The 17,043-nt window shown below is 47.0% G+C and overlaps 1 protein-coding gene across 1 annotated transcript in view; it reads left to right on the top strand.

Annotated features, from left to right (window-relative positions):
• Window positions 1-17,043, top strand: part of GRM5 (glutamate metabotropic receptor 5) — a 341,429-nt gene that overhangs the window by 290,779 nt on the left and 33,607 nt on the right. The window contains 1 exon segment of the mRNA XM_048494460.1: window positions 7,875-8,814. Within this exon segment, the coding sequence (XP_048350417.1) occupies window positions 7,875-8,814 (940 nt within the window).

The following is a 17,043-nucleotide window of genomic DNA, read 5'->3' as shown; positions in this document are numbered from 1 at the left end:
TCCAGCCTGGAGGTGACCGTTGCATGGATCACCCAGTGGCCAGATCCGCCCTGGGAGAGGAAGGGAGCCAACCGCCCGGGCCTGGCCCGAAGATGGAAAAATGCAGTCCGAGGTTGTATGGGCCACCTGGGTCTCCATTGAGAGAGACGAATCCAGGGTGGACCCCAGACTCGCGAGGAGCAGAGGGGGTCGGCGCCAATGAGACCCCCCCTCCCACACCGGCGACTGGAAATCCCTAACCTCACCCCTGCGGTCTAGCCAGAGGATCTCCATGCTTCGATGGATTCAGTTGCAACCTGCTCTGCTTGCAACCAACCAGCTACCGCCTCAAACAATGCTGGAGAGGCAGCAGGAAGGCGGCAACAGCTCCCCACTCCATCAACAGAATATGAGCTGAGTGTCATCAGCATATTGATGACAGATCAGCCCCAAAGCTCCGCACCAACTGAGCAAGTGGTGGCATATAGATGTTAAATAATGGCCCGGGGATAGCAGAAGCTCCCTGCGGTACTCCGCACTAAGAAGCGGGCACCTCCACGGGAGAGCTTCATCCCGCACCACACTTGCTGACTCGGTCCGGAGAAGCGAGGCAATCCACTGAAGGACAGTGCCCGTACCCCGGAGGCGGCCAGAAGCGGTGGAGTCAAAGGTCGTGATCGACCATATCAAACGCTGCGGTAAGATCTAACAAAACCAGCAGCGCCGATCCGCCCCGGTCGAGTTGCATACGGAGCGTGTCTGTGATGGCGACAAGAGCGGTCTCCGTCCCATGCCCAGCACGGAAGCCGGACTGGAAGGGGTCGAAAGTTATATAGGTGGGTCACAAAAAGCTACCTGCTGTTTGGGGCTTTGAGGGTCCACAGCAGAATTTTCAAATGATCTCAGAAACAGGGAACCCCTGGCGTTGTTTCAAAATGGGGGAGATAATGTGGCCAGTGGCTTGCCCTATTTAATGTGGTCGCCATATTCCAGACTAACTAAAGCTTCTGAACTGTCTTCAGTGGGGGACTCATAAAGAGCACACTATGGAAGTCTAACCCCAAACATCACTTTCTTTGCAACAGGGCTGCGCAAGGCTGGGGAGTTGCTGTAATTAATTCCTCCAGCATTTGATCCATCTTCAGGCCATATTGGCATTTCTCGTTCTTAATGGCCTCTAAATGCACCGGCAATTTGATTTTTGAAACGAGAACAAGGAGGCCGGTTATTTTGCAGTTCGTGAAACGCCTTTGATGCTGCGTTTAATGACTGCACATTAGAAAAGTGCATTTCATTATAACTGTAAGAAAAGCTTCAAAATTGATCTGATCAGAGTGAACTAAGGATGCCCCTGGAAGGGAATTTCTTCTCCTCTTGATGGTTCAGCTCTTTAGCAGTGCTAATTCTGTAAACTTAGGCGGATTATGAGAAGGTAGGCAGGAAAGGATGAGTCACTGCTTGGCTCTCGTGGCCCTTTCTTATTTATTTATTTATTTATTTATTTATTTACTTACTTACTTACTTACTTACTTACTTACTTACTTACTTACTTACTTACTTACTTACTTACTTACTTACTTACTTATTTTTTTTTCAACTTATATACCGCCCAACCCCCGAAGGGCTCTGGACGGTGAACAACATAACATTCAAATGCAGATAAACATAAAATCAAATATAAGTTAATCTCTAAATAATATAAATTAAAATGCAGCAATTAATACATAACATAACAATGCCCGCAATATCCCTCTTAAAACCCTCGAGAGGAGAAGTACAGGTGGAGTCCCCAACAGATGTAGTAATAATGGACCCTAATTCCATAAAAATGGAAGCGGGGGGTACTTTCAGCGGCTGGACACTCCAAAAGCCCGGCGGAACAACTCCGTCTTGCAGGCCCTGCGGAAATCACCAAGTTCCCTCAGGGCCCGAACAGCTGGAGGAAGAGTGTTCCACCAGGCAGGGGCCAGGGCTGTAAAGGTCCTGGCCCGAGTGGAGGCCAGCCGCATCATGGAGGGGCCGGGGACTGTCAGTAAATTGGCCTGTCAGATAATTGTGCCCAAGGTAATGCCAATCTCCACTTTGGGGTCAGAAAGCAATTTTCCTCCAGGCCAAATTGGCCAAGGATCCTGGGGGTTTTCTGTCTCCCTCGGGGCATAGAGCAGGTGTCACTCGGGAGGACTGGGCGGTAGCTGTGAAATTCATGTGTTGTGTGGGGGTTGGACCAGATGACCCTTGGCCTTTCAGCTCTTTGTTTCTATTATAACTGCAAGCTAGCAAGAGGGTCCCTGAAAGAGAAGCCAGGGTGGTGGCAACCCAAGAACGCTGATAGGGCATCTCAGTTCTAATCAAGGTGCCCATCAGATTCCACACAAAGTGAAAACCAAGATGCAGAGGCAGAGATGAGTGGAGAACTGGCCCAGGGGTTGTTCTTTGGCAAATGTCCTTTTCTGTACAATACTGCTCCCTGCTTTGGCGATAAGAGGGCCAGGATGTGTGAAAGAGGCCAAAATATTTTCCCTTTCTGAATCAGGACAGGAAGTACTGCTCTGTTTTAGTGTTGCGGCACAGCCAGCAATTCCCTGGCAGGGATAGTTCCTGGCTAGCCTGATCTCATCAGATCTCAGAAGCTAAGCAGGGTCAACCCTGGTTAGAATTTGGATGGGCAAATAATGGAAAGGCAAACAGAACAAAGCAATTTTTCCATAAAAGGATGCTCAGCATTTGCAAATAGACATTCCGCTTTTAGTTGAGGGGATGACGGGTCTAGTTGCTGTTCTTGCTACATAAGGGTCTAGTAGCTGTTCTTGCTACCTAACTTATGACCTCCTGCAATCACAACTCCAGACAGTAGCATTCAGCTCCCCTGGAGAAAATGGCAGCTTTGGAGAGTTGACTCTATGGAATTATATCCTGTTGAAGTTCTCAACCTGGGGGTCAGGACCCCTTTGGAGGTCGAACGACCCTTTCACAGGGGTCGCCTAAGCCTCTCTGCATCAGTGTTCTCCATCTGTAAAATGGATAAATGTTAGGGTTGGGGGTCACCACAACATGAGGAACCGTATTAAAGGGTCGTGGCATTAGGAAGGTTGAGAACCACTGTTCTGCGCCCACCTCAAACCCCCCTTCCCCAGATGTCACCCATGAAAATTCAGAGCAGGCAACCCTCTGCCTGCATAATCTCTTTGAGCCCTTTGCCTCCTTCAGCTTGATTCTTCTTTGTTATCCCTCTCAGAAGATCCTTTGGTACCATTTTCTTGGAGAACTGTACTTCTGGTTGGCTTTTTTTTTGCCATTAAGTCACAGCTGATTTATGGTGACTCCATAGGGCAGAGGTGGCCAATCCAGATGTTCATGGATTACAATTCCCATCAGCCTAAGAACATAAGAACTAGCCTGCTGGATCAGACCAGAGTCCATCTAGTCCAGCTCTCTGCTACTCGCAGTGGCCCACCAGGTGCCTTTGGGAGCTCACATGCAGGAGGTGAAAGCAATGGCCTTCTGCTACTGCTGCTGCTCCTGAGCACCTGGTCTGTTAAGGCATTTGCAATCTCAGATCAAAGAGGATCAAGATTGGGAGCCATAGATCGACTTCTCCTCCATAAATCTGTCCAAGCCCTTTTTACAGCTATCCAGGTTAGTGGCCATCACCACCTCCTGTGGCAGCATATTCCAAACACCAATCACACGTTGCGTGAAGTGTTTCCTTTAATTAGTCCTAATTCTTCCCCCCAGCATTTTCAATGAATGCCCCCTGGTTCTAGTATTGTGAGAAAGAGAGAAACATTTCTCTCTGTCGACATTTTCTACCCCATGCATAATTTTATAGACTTCGATCATATTTCCCCTCAGACGTCTCTCTCCTCCCAAACTAGAACAGATAGAGTCCCAAACACTGCAGCCTCTCCTCATAAGGAAGGTGCTCCAGTCCCTCAATCATCCTCGTTGCCCTCATGGACTACAGTTCCCATCAGTGCCACCGACATGGCCAATTGGCCACCCCTGCCATAGGGTTTTCATGACAAGACATGTCTAAATGTGATTTGCTTTTGCCTGCCTCCATGACATAGCCCTGGTATTCCTTGGAGGTTGCCCATCCAGAGTCCAACCAGGGCTGACCCTGCTTCGCTTTTGAGATCTGATGAGATCCGTCTAGCCCGGGGCTATCTAGGTCTAGGGCTTTGTTGGCCAAACTGCAAAGCTGAAAGAGAACGGTACTTCCTGTCCTGACTCTGAAAGCACACCACCCTCAAAATCCCTAGGTATTTCCAAACCCTGTGGGTCATAGCCAGTGACAGACCTATCTTTCATGAGTTTGACTTTTTGAGCCAATTAAGCTAGTGCCCTACAGCAGCAAATCCCACTGGCCCTTTGCTTTTTCGAGTGATCCAGATCAGGGCTTGGTAGGAAAGAGACGTTTAACTGTTTCATCCCTCGGCAGGCTCACCAGTCAAAACTGACCCATCCCACAAACACACATGCTATTACCAGACCTGGGGGGAGAAAAAGTGAGTGCCTTTTTTCCATCCAAGATTAGCAACAAGTTTGGTTGGTGAAACCCTGCAGGACAAATAGGAAAGCCTCATTCACACCTAAGGTTGCCAACACTAGGTTGTGAAACTCCTGAAAATTTGAGGGTGGAGGGTGGAGCCTGGAGCGGGAGGGGTTTGGGGAGTGGAGGAACCTCAGTGAAACAATGTCATAGACTCCACCCTCCAGAGCTGCCATTTTCTTGAAAGGAACTGCTTCCTGTCATGTGGAGATCAGTTGTCATTCTGAGAGACCTCCAGGGCCCACCTGGAAATTGGCAATTGTAATTCCACCCTCCACAGCCCCAGTCTGAATTGAAGGCATGCATAGGCGTTCTTTTTAATGAATCAAACAAAACAAGCACAGGCGATATCTAATGACTGATTTCCCAGTCTCTGCTCTAATTGGGCCTCTTCTCGGAATTGGAAGGTGCTTTTAGCGTCCAACATCCTTATTTTCACTCGAGACAATCCAGATTGCCCTAAAATACATGCCGAGAAAATTGGCCGTACGGTCCTTGCAATCCGCAATTAGAATCCACATTTCATATATGAAGTGTGTCAGCTTCAGCCGTCTCCCCATCTCTGAGCTGTCAGCCAAGTTATTTTTACAGACTATTCTATGCCGCATGACTGCCTTTTCTTCTGCTCAACTTCGGGGGGGGGGGGGGGGCAGCGCTGTAAAATTACATTTGCATGAACAAAATGTAAAAACCCACTAAGTTTCCAACCCGTTGGTATAAATAGCATCGAGCTGAAGCAAATGTTTGTTAAGAAACCAGAGGTTGGGTAATTTTAATATAATGGTAAAATTTCCTTGGGGGGAATATTCTATGTATTGCCGCCTTGAATGCTTGGTTGGGACTCAGATCTAAATTCTGGGCATGTTCTAAGCTTGGGAGGGGGAATCTGAAAAATATACATAGCTGGATAACAGGATCTGGTTCTCGTGGAGAAAATGGCTGCTTTGAAAGGTGGACTCTGTGGCATTATCGTCCACAGAGGTCTCTCCTGTCCCCAACCCCTGATCTCCCCAGGAAGATGGGGAGTAATAGTTGGTGACTCCATTTTCTCCAGGAGAACTGATCATAAGAACATAAGAACACAAGAACTAGCCTGCTGGATCAGACCAGAGTCCATCTAGTCCAGCTCTCTGCTACTCGCAGTGGCCCACCAGGTGCCTTTGGGAGCTCACGTGCAGGATGTGAAAGCAATGGCCTCCTGCTGCTGCTGCTCCTGAGCACCTGGTCTGCTAAGGCATTTGCAATCTGAGATCAAGGAGGATCAAGATTGGTAGCCGTAGATGGACTTCTCCATAAATCTCTCCAAGCCCTTTTTAAAGCTATCCAGGTTAGTGGCCATCACCCCCTCCTGTGGCAGCATATTCCAAACACCAATCACACGTTGTGAAGAAGTGTTTCCTTTAATTAGTCCTAATTCTTCCCCCCAGCATTTACAATGAATGCCCCCTGGTTCTAGTATCCTATTATCCCCTGGTTCTAGTATCCTGTTATCCAGTTGTGTATATTTTTCAGATTCTCCTTCGCAAGCTTAGAATATGTCCAGAATTTAGATCCCACCTGAGTCCCAACAAGCATTCAAGGTGGCAATACTGCCAATCTCTAGGTGAGATCTGGAGTCCCCCCAAAATCTCTGTTGTCTGGAGGTCAATTGTCAAAGCAGCAGAGCTCTTGGTTTCACCTAGAACAGGGGTAGGGAACCTGCGGCTCTCCAGATGTTCAGGAACTACAATTCCCATCAGCCTCTGTCAGCATGGCCAATTGGCCATGCTGGTAGGGGCTGATGGGAATTGTAGTTCCTGAACATCTGGAGAGCCGCAGGTTCCCTACCCCTGACCTAGAAGTAGGCAACTCTGCCCTTATGCCACACTCTGAAATATTCCTGTGGCCCCCCCTGGATTGCCATAACAATGCCAACCAAAGCAATTCACATAGACGCCAAACTGAACTTTCTCCAGGGAAACTGATCACTGTAGTCTGGTGATGAGCTATAATTCCGGAGGGTCCCCAGGCCGCCGCTGGAGGTTGGCATCTCTACCATGAAACAGGAATAACCAATGAGAACTAATCCCCACTGGGTTCCCTGTGGCCTACTTCATTTCCCCCCAGTGTTTGCATATCCCTTCCGACAGTCTTTGTAAGCCAGCCGTCTCCGTTTTCCCCCTCCCCGGGTCAAACGATTTGGCCATTAGCAAGCATTAAGCTTATTGCAAAAGAAAAAGTCATAGAGCGTCACCTCTGCTCTGACACTCCATTTGATTGCATTTCTGGATCATTTATCGCTGCATACCAGCAATTGTTTTCCTTTCATAAAGCTGACACAGGGTTTCCTAATCAACCTTGCCACAAGAGTGTGTGATTACGCCATCGATTAATTATTCACCCTTCTTCCTACTTTGCAGCCTTGTGGAACTGAATCCATTGAGCCAATGACTCAAGTGTGTTCATAAAAATGCACCCCACTTCATGAAGCTTAAAGGCCATTAGGCAATGCTCCCCTTTGAGGGGGAGTCACCAACTCCAGGTTGGGAAGTTCCTGGGGAGAGCAGGGGTTGGGGGCAAGAGAGACCTCTGTGAGCGATAACGCCAAAGAGTCCACCTTTCAAAGCAGCCGTTTTCTCCAGGAGAAGTGATCTCTCTTGTCTGAAGATCGGTTGTCATTGTTCCAAATTGTTCTCCCAAACCCATCTGAACTAAAGACAATCATTCACATTTCTTGGGCAGCGAATTTCAGAACATGGTTCGAGAAAGGCTGAATTGCAATACTGTGAAAACATATGTGCTTGTGTAACCTCTATCTGTGGGTTCTGTGGGGCAGAACTTGGAATGAGTTTGCAACAACAAATTAAAAAAAACCAAAATGGGTTACTTTCTTAACATACAACATATAACATCAACATTTAACATCACACTTCAAGGTCCTGTTCAGGTTGCATTTTCAAGTCCTTATATTTACAGTCTTCTGATACTGCCAAGCCCAATTCTTCTTTGCAAGTGGGTTGGCTCCTGAAGACTCCAAGGGCTTGGTGAACAGGATTCAACATGATGAAGGTTTCCAGAAGAACTCTCACCCATTACAAACATAAAAAACCCAAGGTCCAAGTCTGGTAGCCTTGTCTCCTCCAAACTACACGAGCTCTGCAGCCTTCTGCTGCTCTGAGTCTCCACCCCTTTCTGGGTCAACCCATTCTGAGCATGGGGATTACACTTGAAAGAGTACGGAATGATGCAGGGCATGTGGGGTGCTGTCGGGAACCGTATGGCTTGAACCCACGGCACCAGGCACTGTCTCCTGATTTGCTTCTACTCATAAGCCAATTTATTTCTGTTTCTCTGCTTCTCCCAGGTTGTAATTTGATTCCAGTCCAGTATCTCCGCTGGGGCGATCCAGAACCCATCGCAGCGGTTGTTTTTGCCTGCTTAGGTCTCCTGGCTACCATGTTTGTGACCGCCATCTTTATCATGTACCGGGATACACCGGTGGTCAAGTCCTCCAGCCGGGAACTCTGCTACATCATCTTGGCTGGCATCTTTTTGGGTTACCTGTGTACTTTCTGTCTCATCGCCAAGCCCCAGCAGATCTACTGTTACCTTCAAAGGATTGGAATCGGTCTCTCCCCGGCGATGAGTTACTCCGCCCTAGTGACCAAAACCAACCGCATCGCAAGAATCCTTGCTGGCAGCAAGAAGAAAATCTGCACCAAGAAACCGCGCTTTATGAGCGCCTGTGCCCAGCTGGTCATTGCGTTTATCTTAATCTGTGTGCAACTGGGCATCATCGTGGCCCTCTTCATAATGGAGCCTCCAGATACGAAGCACGACTACCCAAGCATCCGAGAAGTATACCTGATCTGCAACACCACCAACTTGGGGGTCGTGACTCCCCTCGGATACAATGGCTTACTCATCTTGAGTTGTACGTTCTACGCGTTCAAGACCAGGAACGTCCCCGCGAACTTCAACGAGGCCAAGTACATTGCCTTCACAATGTATACCACTTGCATCATCTGGTTGGCCTTTGTGCCCATTTATTTTGGGAGCAACTATAAAATCATCACGATGTGTTTTTCGGTCAGCTTGAGCGCCACCGTAGCTCTGGGCTGCATGTTCGTGCCAAAGGTGTACATCATCCTGGCCAAGCCGGAGAGGAATGTACGCAGTGCATTTACCACCTCCACCGTGGTCCGCATGCACGTCGGGGACGGGAAGTCGTCTTCTGCTACAAGCCGTTCCAGTAGTTTGATCAACTTATGGAAAAGAAGAGGCTCTTCTGGCGAGACTCTAAGGTAACGGTTGCTAATGCGGATGGGGTGTTTTTTTTGAGTTGTGGATTTACTAGTGGTTATAGTGGAAGAAATATGACAACAAAGTTTGTTTCTTTTAGTTAGCCACGTGTCTCACCATTATTTTTTTAAAGAAAAGTCCAGCAGGCTTCAGCTTCCTCAGTACCCGATTTTATGGGAACCACTTAATCTGTTTTTCTCTTACGCAGTATTTTCATGTTTACTTTACCCACCGAGAGCAAGTCTTATCTCTTTCTTTCTTTTTCATCATTCTCCTTGTTTCATCTTCTGCCTTCCTCTCTCTCTCTCTCTCTCTCTCTGCCTGTTGGTCTTTCCCCTTCTCTCTACAGCACTGATGCAACTCAGTCAGATCACATGCCACTCAAATGTTCCCTACTGGACAACTATGTATTGCACTGAGGTTGACATTCTCTGGCATCGTCTAGAGGTCTTCAAATCATTGGTTGAAGACCAATGGTCAAATCGGAAGGCATGTAGCCTCCAGCACACATTGCGAACAGCTATGTGGATAGTAGCCATGATGACTAAAAGGAACTTACACACACAGAGGCAGTGAACACTGAATATTAGCGCCAGGAGATAGCATTGGGGAAAGGATTCCATTTCTTTGCCTTGTTGTTATCCATCCAAAGGAACTGGTTAGCCACTGTGTGAGAAAGGATGCTGGATAGATGGACCTCAGGTTGGTTCAGTAGGGCTATTCTTATGTTCTTATGAAGGTCTTGGCCTCTATGGCCTGATGTTAGATCTTTAAAGGAACTATTTGGCCACTGTTTGAGACAAGAAGCTGCACTAGATGGACCACAAGTCTGATTCAGCAGGGTGTTCTTATGTTCTTATGAAGGTCTTGGCCTCTATGCCTTGATGTTGGACCTCCAGAGGAACTTGATTGGCCACTGTTTGAGACAGGATGCTGCACTAGGTTGACCACAGGTCTAATCAAACTTCCAATTTACTTCCAATTTGTCTGGCCAAGCCCAACCCTTGTTTCTCACAACCTTTGTTCACCAGAACAGCAAGATCTTCACAGGTACACATTGGACTTTTTTGGACCCACAGCCCAAAAAATTACCTTCCCTGGTTTAGTTCGAATAGCAGTGAAGAAACCTGGTGAATACAGTTTTAACCTCCTGTAGTGTACATGACTTAGATTGTTGGGAGAACAGCAGGTTTATAAAAACACTAAATATTGTAACCTCTTGAGACAGGTTGTTTGGTTCTGTACAAATCAGCAGAAGGTTGCAGAATGAAAACAGCCCTAGAAGAAGCCCAGCTGAGTGGTCCCTGTGGTGCTACAAGCTGAGGGTTTAGGTCGGTCACGGAACTTAGTGGTCCCAGTCATGAGCGTTGGCTCACCCTTTGTCTCCCCCCACAAAATGATAGTGTAAGAGGAGACAAGCAGTGGGCTGGCATCAGATATGAATGAAGGGGCCGAGCCAGGTAGCCTGAGGTACCGGCAGAGTTGCTAGGGCAGTCCCACAGGCCAATGGCCCAATAAGTGAAATGGCCAATCCATCCAAGGAACACATTCATCCAAAGTGGTAAGGGAGCCATTAGTATATGGGTTAGTCAGTGGTGGGATCCAAAAATTTTAGTTACAGGTTCCCATGGTGGTGGGATTCAAACTGTGGCATAGCGCCAATGGGGCTGAGCAGGGCACAACGGGGGCGTGGCCGGGCATTCTGGGGTGGGGCATTCCTGGGCGGGGCTGTGGCAAGGACGCAGCCACTACGCCGGTCCTTGGGCGGGAAACGAATGCACGTAGGCGCAGGCTGCCACGCACGCCGGTGCACCTCCTGCTAGACTGCTTCAAGTTCTGCACGCTACTGCTGAGAGGAGGGGCATAACTAAGGCAAAAATCACGTGGCAAAATCACCAATTAGTAACCCTCTCTCGGCACAAACAAATAATTAGTAACCTACTCTCGGGAACCTGTGAGAACCTGCTGGATCCCACCTCTGGGCTTAGTGTCCTGAAGCTGCAGCATATATCCAAGTACCACTATTTAGACCTAGCCTGGTGTAGCGGTTAGGAGCAGGTGGACTCCTGGAGAACCAGGTTGGATTCCCCACTCTCCACATGAGCGGTGCACACTTGTCTGTGAACTGGATTTGTTTCCCCAACCCTACATTCCTGCTGGGTGACCTTGGGCTACCCACAGTTCTCTCAGAACTCTCTCAGCCACACCTACCTCACAAGGAGTCTGTTGTGAGGAGATGAAGGGGAAAGCAGTTTGTATGCCATTTTTAAGTCACTTAGGCTCATTCCGCACATGCAGAATAATCCACTTTCAAACTGCTTTCAGTGCTCTTTGAAGCTGTGCGGAATGGCCAAATCTGCTTGCAAACAGTTGTGAAAGTGGTTTGAAAACGCATTATTTTGCGTGTGCGGAAGGGGCCTTTGAGACTCCTTATGATTGAGAAAACTGGGGCAAAAATCCAATCGCCTCCTCTTTTTCTGTTCCATGGAGAGACCAATGATGAGGTAGTTTCTACAAACTCATTGTGATTGGGTGGTTATCATGTGATCAGCTTCACCTGCATGGTTCCAGTATGCACATATTTACCTAGCCATATATCATTCTGACCCATGGTAAACAGAACCTTATCACAGACCTGCTGCAGATAGGTGGAAATGTAGAATTCTATCCTGGGGAGGGAAGCAACATGGTGTAACCTGATCCTATCAGATTGTGGAAGCTAAGTAGGGTCAGTACTTGGATGAGAGACCACCAAGAAAGGATCTGCAGAGGGCGGCAATGGAAAATCACCTCTGTTCCTCACTTGTCTTGAAGACTTTTTGATTCCATTGTGGTATAGTAGTTAAGAGTACTGAACTAGGATCCCTGGCTTAAAACCCCATCACTGTATGATGATTGTAACTTGATGGCACATACATACATAGATAGTCACCCAAATGTGCTATGCTCTGCAAAGGTCCTCCAGGCTGTACAATACAACACAAACATAATTTTCAGCTTGAAATGGTCCTACATTGGCACATGTGGCATCAAAGAAAACAAGAGTTGCGAAACAAGATGTACAGATTGCTTCCTCTTTTTTAGAAGTTGTTCATCCAAGATTCCTTTCACTCCGCTCATCGTGAGGCTCCCTGTTTATCTCTTTCCCCTGAAAAGACAACATAATTGGTACACAACTAGAAATTAATCATTCACCATTCAGAAGATAGGATCATTAGTTGCTATTTTTGGAGTTCCTTAAGTGTTTTCCAAGTGAGTCATCCGGGATAAATTCTGGTCTTCTCACAGCGTTGCTTCCTTCTCTTTGCCCTTCTTTCCTTGCCCGTTGATACTTGTTTAGAAATCCAGCAGAGTGCTATTGCTCCCTAACCATGACGTCACCTTTTTCCTGATCCCACGCTTTCATCTTTTCGTCTTGCTCTCAATAGACGAAGCCACTTCTTCACTGAGCAGCTTATCCCCACTGGTCATTAAAAATGAAACAATCCGTGATTATAATACTGTTGGGCACATTGACGTCTACACAACCATTTAGAGTAAGATAAGCTTTAAAAGAACAGGTCCCTACCTCGAGCAAATTACAGTCCAAATTACAGTCCAACAGAGGGATGAGACAGGCAAGATTAACAAAGGATTCATGAATGGGAGTGGATGCAGTAACACATACCTAGATATAATCCGTCTGTGCATTATGTCTACTACAGACATGCGTTGGATTCACATAGGGGCTCAGTACAGACCCTTGGCTAAATGTGCCAGGTTCAGATCTAGTAGAACTTTAGAAACCAACAAGAATTTTGGGGTATAAGCTTTCAAGAGTCAAAGCTTCAATGTACTGTCAAAGGCTTTCACGGCCGGACTCAACTGGTTGTTGTGGGCTTTCCGGGATCTGTGTCCGTGGTCTGGTAGATTGTGTTCCTAATGTTTCGCCTGCATCTGTGGCTGGCATCTATAGAGGTGTATCACTGAGAGAAGTGTGTTACACATTGTGTCAATGTGTAACAGACTTCTCTCTATGATACACCTCTGAAGATTGCAGCCACAGATGCAGGAGAAACATTAGGGACGAGATCTACCAGACCACGGACACAGTGCCCGGAAAGTCCACAACAACCAGTTAAAACTTCCTTCTTCAAAGAGTCTTGAAAGCTTTTACATCCAAATTTATGTTGGGCAATAAGATGCAATATGACCCAGATCTCACTGTTCCATTACAGACCAAACTTCTAAGCTAAATGTATGGACACTGTGGGCAGGACCAACAGGTGCCACCTCAAAAGGGGAGGAGCTGTGGCTCAGTGGTAGAGGCTGATTCCGCACGGGCCAAAAACAGTGGTGTGAAAACGGTGTGAAAACAGTATAAACCCTTTTACACCGTTTTAAACCCTTTTACACTATTTTCACACTGTTTTCACACCTCTGTTTTTGGCCCATGCGGAATGAGCCAGAGTGTCTGATTGGCATAATCTCCAGTCCCCAGAAAAAGACTCTATGGCATTAAACCCCACTAAACACATGCAGTGAAAGAAGCAACGGCTGTCAGTTTGTGAGTCCTATTAATGACAGGACATTTTTTTAAAATAATATTTATTGAGATTTTAATAACAAATAGGGGATCACTTTCCCTCTTGGTAATCAACCAGTTATACAGGGAAAAAAATATTCATATAATTTTAAAATAGCTCCCCACTTGGAGCTTCGTACATTATAATTAACTTCACTTTCCATTTGACTTCACTTTCCATAATTAACTTCACTTTCCATTTTGAAGGTCATTAAAAGTCGTAAGGTTGCCATAAATTGGAACATAACACACACACACACACACACAAGTTCATTCCTTTCCCCAAACCCCACCTTCCCCAAACTCTACCAAATCTCCAGTAATTTCCTGACCCAGAGTTGGCAACTCTGAACGCACCATTTCTCTCCTCGCTGTTCCTCTCCCAAAACATTTGCCAGGTGCACATCTGGGTTCTCTCCTGGTCCTGGATTTGCTAGAGTGAACAGGACTCTTGCGTTATTCAAGAACAAGTAGGAGGAAAAGGAAAAGCGATTCGGGAAATAGCGTAGCAGCCCCACAGCTGCAGCCTCTTTTGCTTCTGGCTGTGTGTAGTAGAGAGGAAAAGACATGCCCCAAAGTGTTGCTTGCCGGGGGAACTGCACCCAGCCCCTGCCACGCCCCCACCTGCCCCTGCCCCGCAATGCTCCCAGAGCACCCCTCCATGCCCCCAACATGTCCCCGCAGGGGCGTGCGCCCAGTGTATCGCTCACCCCCCTATCCCCTTGGTGCTACGCCACTGGTTGCTTGCCAACACTGCTACCCGCCTTTCCAGGGATGGTTAAGCACTCTATTGCAAATTTTCACCCCTTTTTGCCAGCAGAACTCCTGTTATTGTTGTTTTATTACTTAAGCAAAGCCAGATCAGTACCTGGCTCTGTATTGAAACTGGTTATGATATATTTTTTAAAAAATCTGTAATTTAAAACATGTAATTTTTTTTTTAAAGAAAAGAACAATTTCATAATGGAAAGTTCTGCAACTTCTTGGTACTACTCATCAATTCAAATTCAAATAATCCACAGTGAGCAGAATCTTATCATTCTCTTCCTCTGTGCCTTTCTTTGAGATGTTCTTTGTTTCTTTGAGACCTCCTCCAAGACGTTCCTCTGGAATACATGCGATTGCTGTTTTGTGTGACTAGGGCAACCTGCATCTTTCACCGTGAATGTACAGCCTTGGTAATTTGCAAACACGGACCTGCAATAATCCAGTGATCTAACTGTGCATAACAGAGTTGGAAAGCAAATGCATGGCCCTATTCACACAAAATGGCAACCAGGAAGATCTAAAGTACTATACGCTGCTGTTACACAGAGTTGGTGCACCAAAAATCCTCACCTGTAGTCACCCTTTTTCACAAATAATAATAATAATAATAAGAGTTTGGATTTATATCCCCCCTTTCTCTCTTGCAGGAGACTCAAAGGGTCTTACAATCTCCTTGCCCTTCCCCCCTCTCAACAAACACCCTGTGAGGTGGGTGGGGCTGAGGGAGCTCCGAGAAGCTGTGACTAGCCCAAGGTCACCCAGCTGGCGTGTGTGGGAGTGTACTGGCTAATCTGAATTCCCCAGATAAGCCTCCACAGCTCAGGCGGCAGAGCTGGGAATCAAACCCGGTTCCTCCAGATTAGATACACGAGCTCTTAACCTCCTACGCCACTGCTGACAATGATTTGGTCCTAGCAAATGTTATTCATTGAGCTATTGACACAGTGGATCCTGTTCTTAACTAAGGTCCCTTCCACACATGCAAAATAATGCACTTTCAATCCACTTTCATAACTATTTGCAAGTGGATTTTGCTGTTCCACACAGCTGCAAAGTGCATTGAACGTCGATTGAAGATGCATTATTCTGTATATGCAGAAGCAGCCTGAGAGATGGTTCAGCTTAGCTAAAAACCCAGGCTATGGATAAGTAAGTCCCTAATTCAGATTTTGCTTCTAATGTCATGCCACTAAGTTGCTTTAGGAAACTCATTCTGTTTCAGCATCTGTTCCCACTGTTCAACAGGGAACTGAACAGGGGACTTACCTTATGGGGTTGTTGAGGAGATTATTGAGATTAAGATTTGTACACTCTAAAATACTGTCACAATGTTAACCATGTCAACCACAATCCAAAGAGCACTGACCACCTCAATGAAAACAAGACCTGACAATAAAGCACATGACCTGACAATAAAGACCTGACAATAAAGCACAATAAAAACAAGACCTGACAATAAAGCACTTTGTCCTCAGAGGTGGGGCTTTTGTCCTGAGAGGTGGGGCTTTAGTTCAGTCTCTGGAACCAGCAGAGAGGAGTAGCAGCAGAAGAGACTTGGCCAGGAAGAGCAGAGTGACCTGCTGGTGTTCATTTTGGAGGGCTTTTCTCAAAGCCACAGCTTTTAAAACAGTGTTATTTTAACAGGGGTTATCTCTTTTTCTCCTTGTAAGGCTGCTGAATCTGGAAGGTGGGGCTTAACAGGGGTTAACAGAGTTCATCTCTTGTTCCTCTTTGTCCTGAGAGGTGGGGCTTTTGTCCTGAGAGGTGGGGCTTTAGTTCAGTCTCTGGAACCAGCAGCGCAATTTTAATTTAATTTTTTTTGTTTTTTAAATTAAATTAATAAGGACATATTTGACAGATAGTACGTGCAGATAGCTCCAGGGGGGCAGTGACTAAAAGCTTAATATTTAAATATCTAAACAAATCAGATATGAAGGCAGAAAGCCAGCAGGGGGAGGGGGGCTTTCCAGTGTTTTGCACTGAGTGTCACATGTATGACTATCTGCCACTAGGACAGAAGTCGTGGGTGTGCCCTCGCTGCAATGAGCTCCTGGCACTCAAGGAACGTGTGTGTTCTCTTGAAGCCAAGGTGGCAGACCTGGAGAAGCTGAAAGAGGCAGAGAGGGTGACAGACGAGGCTTTCAGGGACCTAACAGCCGGGTCCCACTCCCAAGGTGACATCTCTTCAGATGTCATGGAGAATGAAGGCCTTGGGGATGGAGGGTGCCAGTCTGAGGTGGGGAAAGATGATCCCTTAGATGGGATCCCTTCCTTAACTGGTGATCAGCTATCCTCTCGCACTGAGGATACCCCTCGGGGAGGTGGGGGGCTCCTTGTAGTGGGTGATTCGATCATTAGAAATGTAGAGAGTTGGGTTTGTGAGAGGCGTGATGACCGCATGGTGACTTGCCTGCCTGGTGCGAAGGTTGCAGATGTCACGCTTCGTCTAGATAGGCTTTTAGACAGTGCTGGGGTGGAGTCAGCAGTTGTGGTCCACATTGGCACCAACGACATTGGGAAATGTAGCCGGGAGGTTCTGGAAGCTAAATTTAGGCTGCTAGGAAACAGGTTGAAGTCCAGGACCTCCAAGGTGGCATTCTCAGAAATGCTACCCGTTCCACGCGCAGGGCGAGCTAGGCAAGCGGAGATACAGGGTCTCAATGCGTGGATGAGAAGGTGGTGTAAGGCAGAGGGTTTCAGATTTGTCAGGAACTGGGGAACCTTTTGGGACAAGGTAGGCCTGTACAAACGGGACGGGCTTCATCTTAACCAAAGAGGAACCAGGCTGCTGGCGCTCAACATTAAAAAGGTGGCAGAACAGCTTTTAAACTGATCCTTGGGGGAAAGCCGACAGGAGCTGAGGTGACTTTGGTTCGGAATACAGTATCTATGGGGATGC

This window comes from Sphaerodactylus townsendi, linkage group LG04 (genome assembly GCF_021028975.2).
Source record: "Sphaerodactylus townsendi isolate TG3544 linkage group LG04, MPM_Stown_v2.3, whole genome shotgun sequence".
NCBI lineage: Eukaryota > Metazoa > Chordata > Lepidosauria > Squamata > Sphaerodactylidae > Sphaerodactylus > Sphaerodactylus townsendi.
This window is presented reverse-complemented; position numbering and strand designations above follow the sequence as displayed.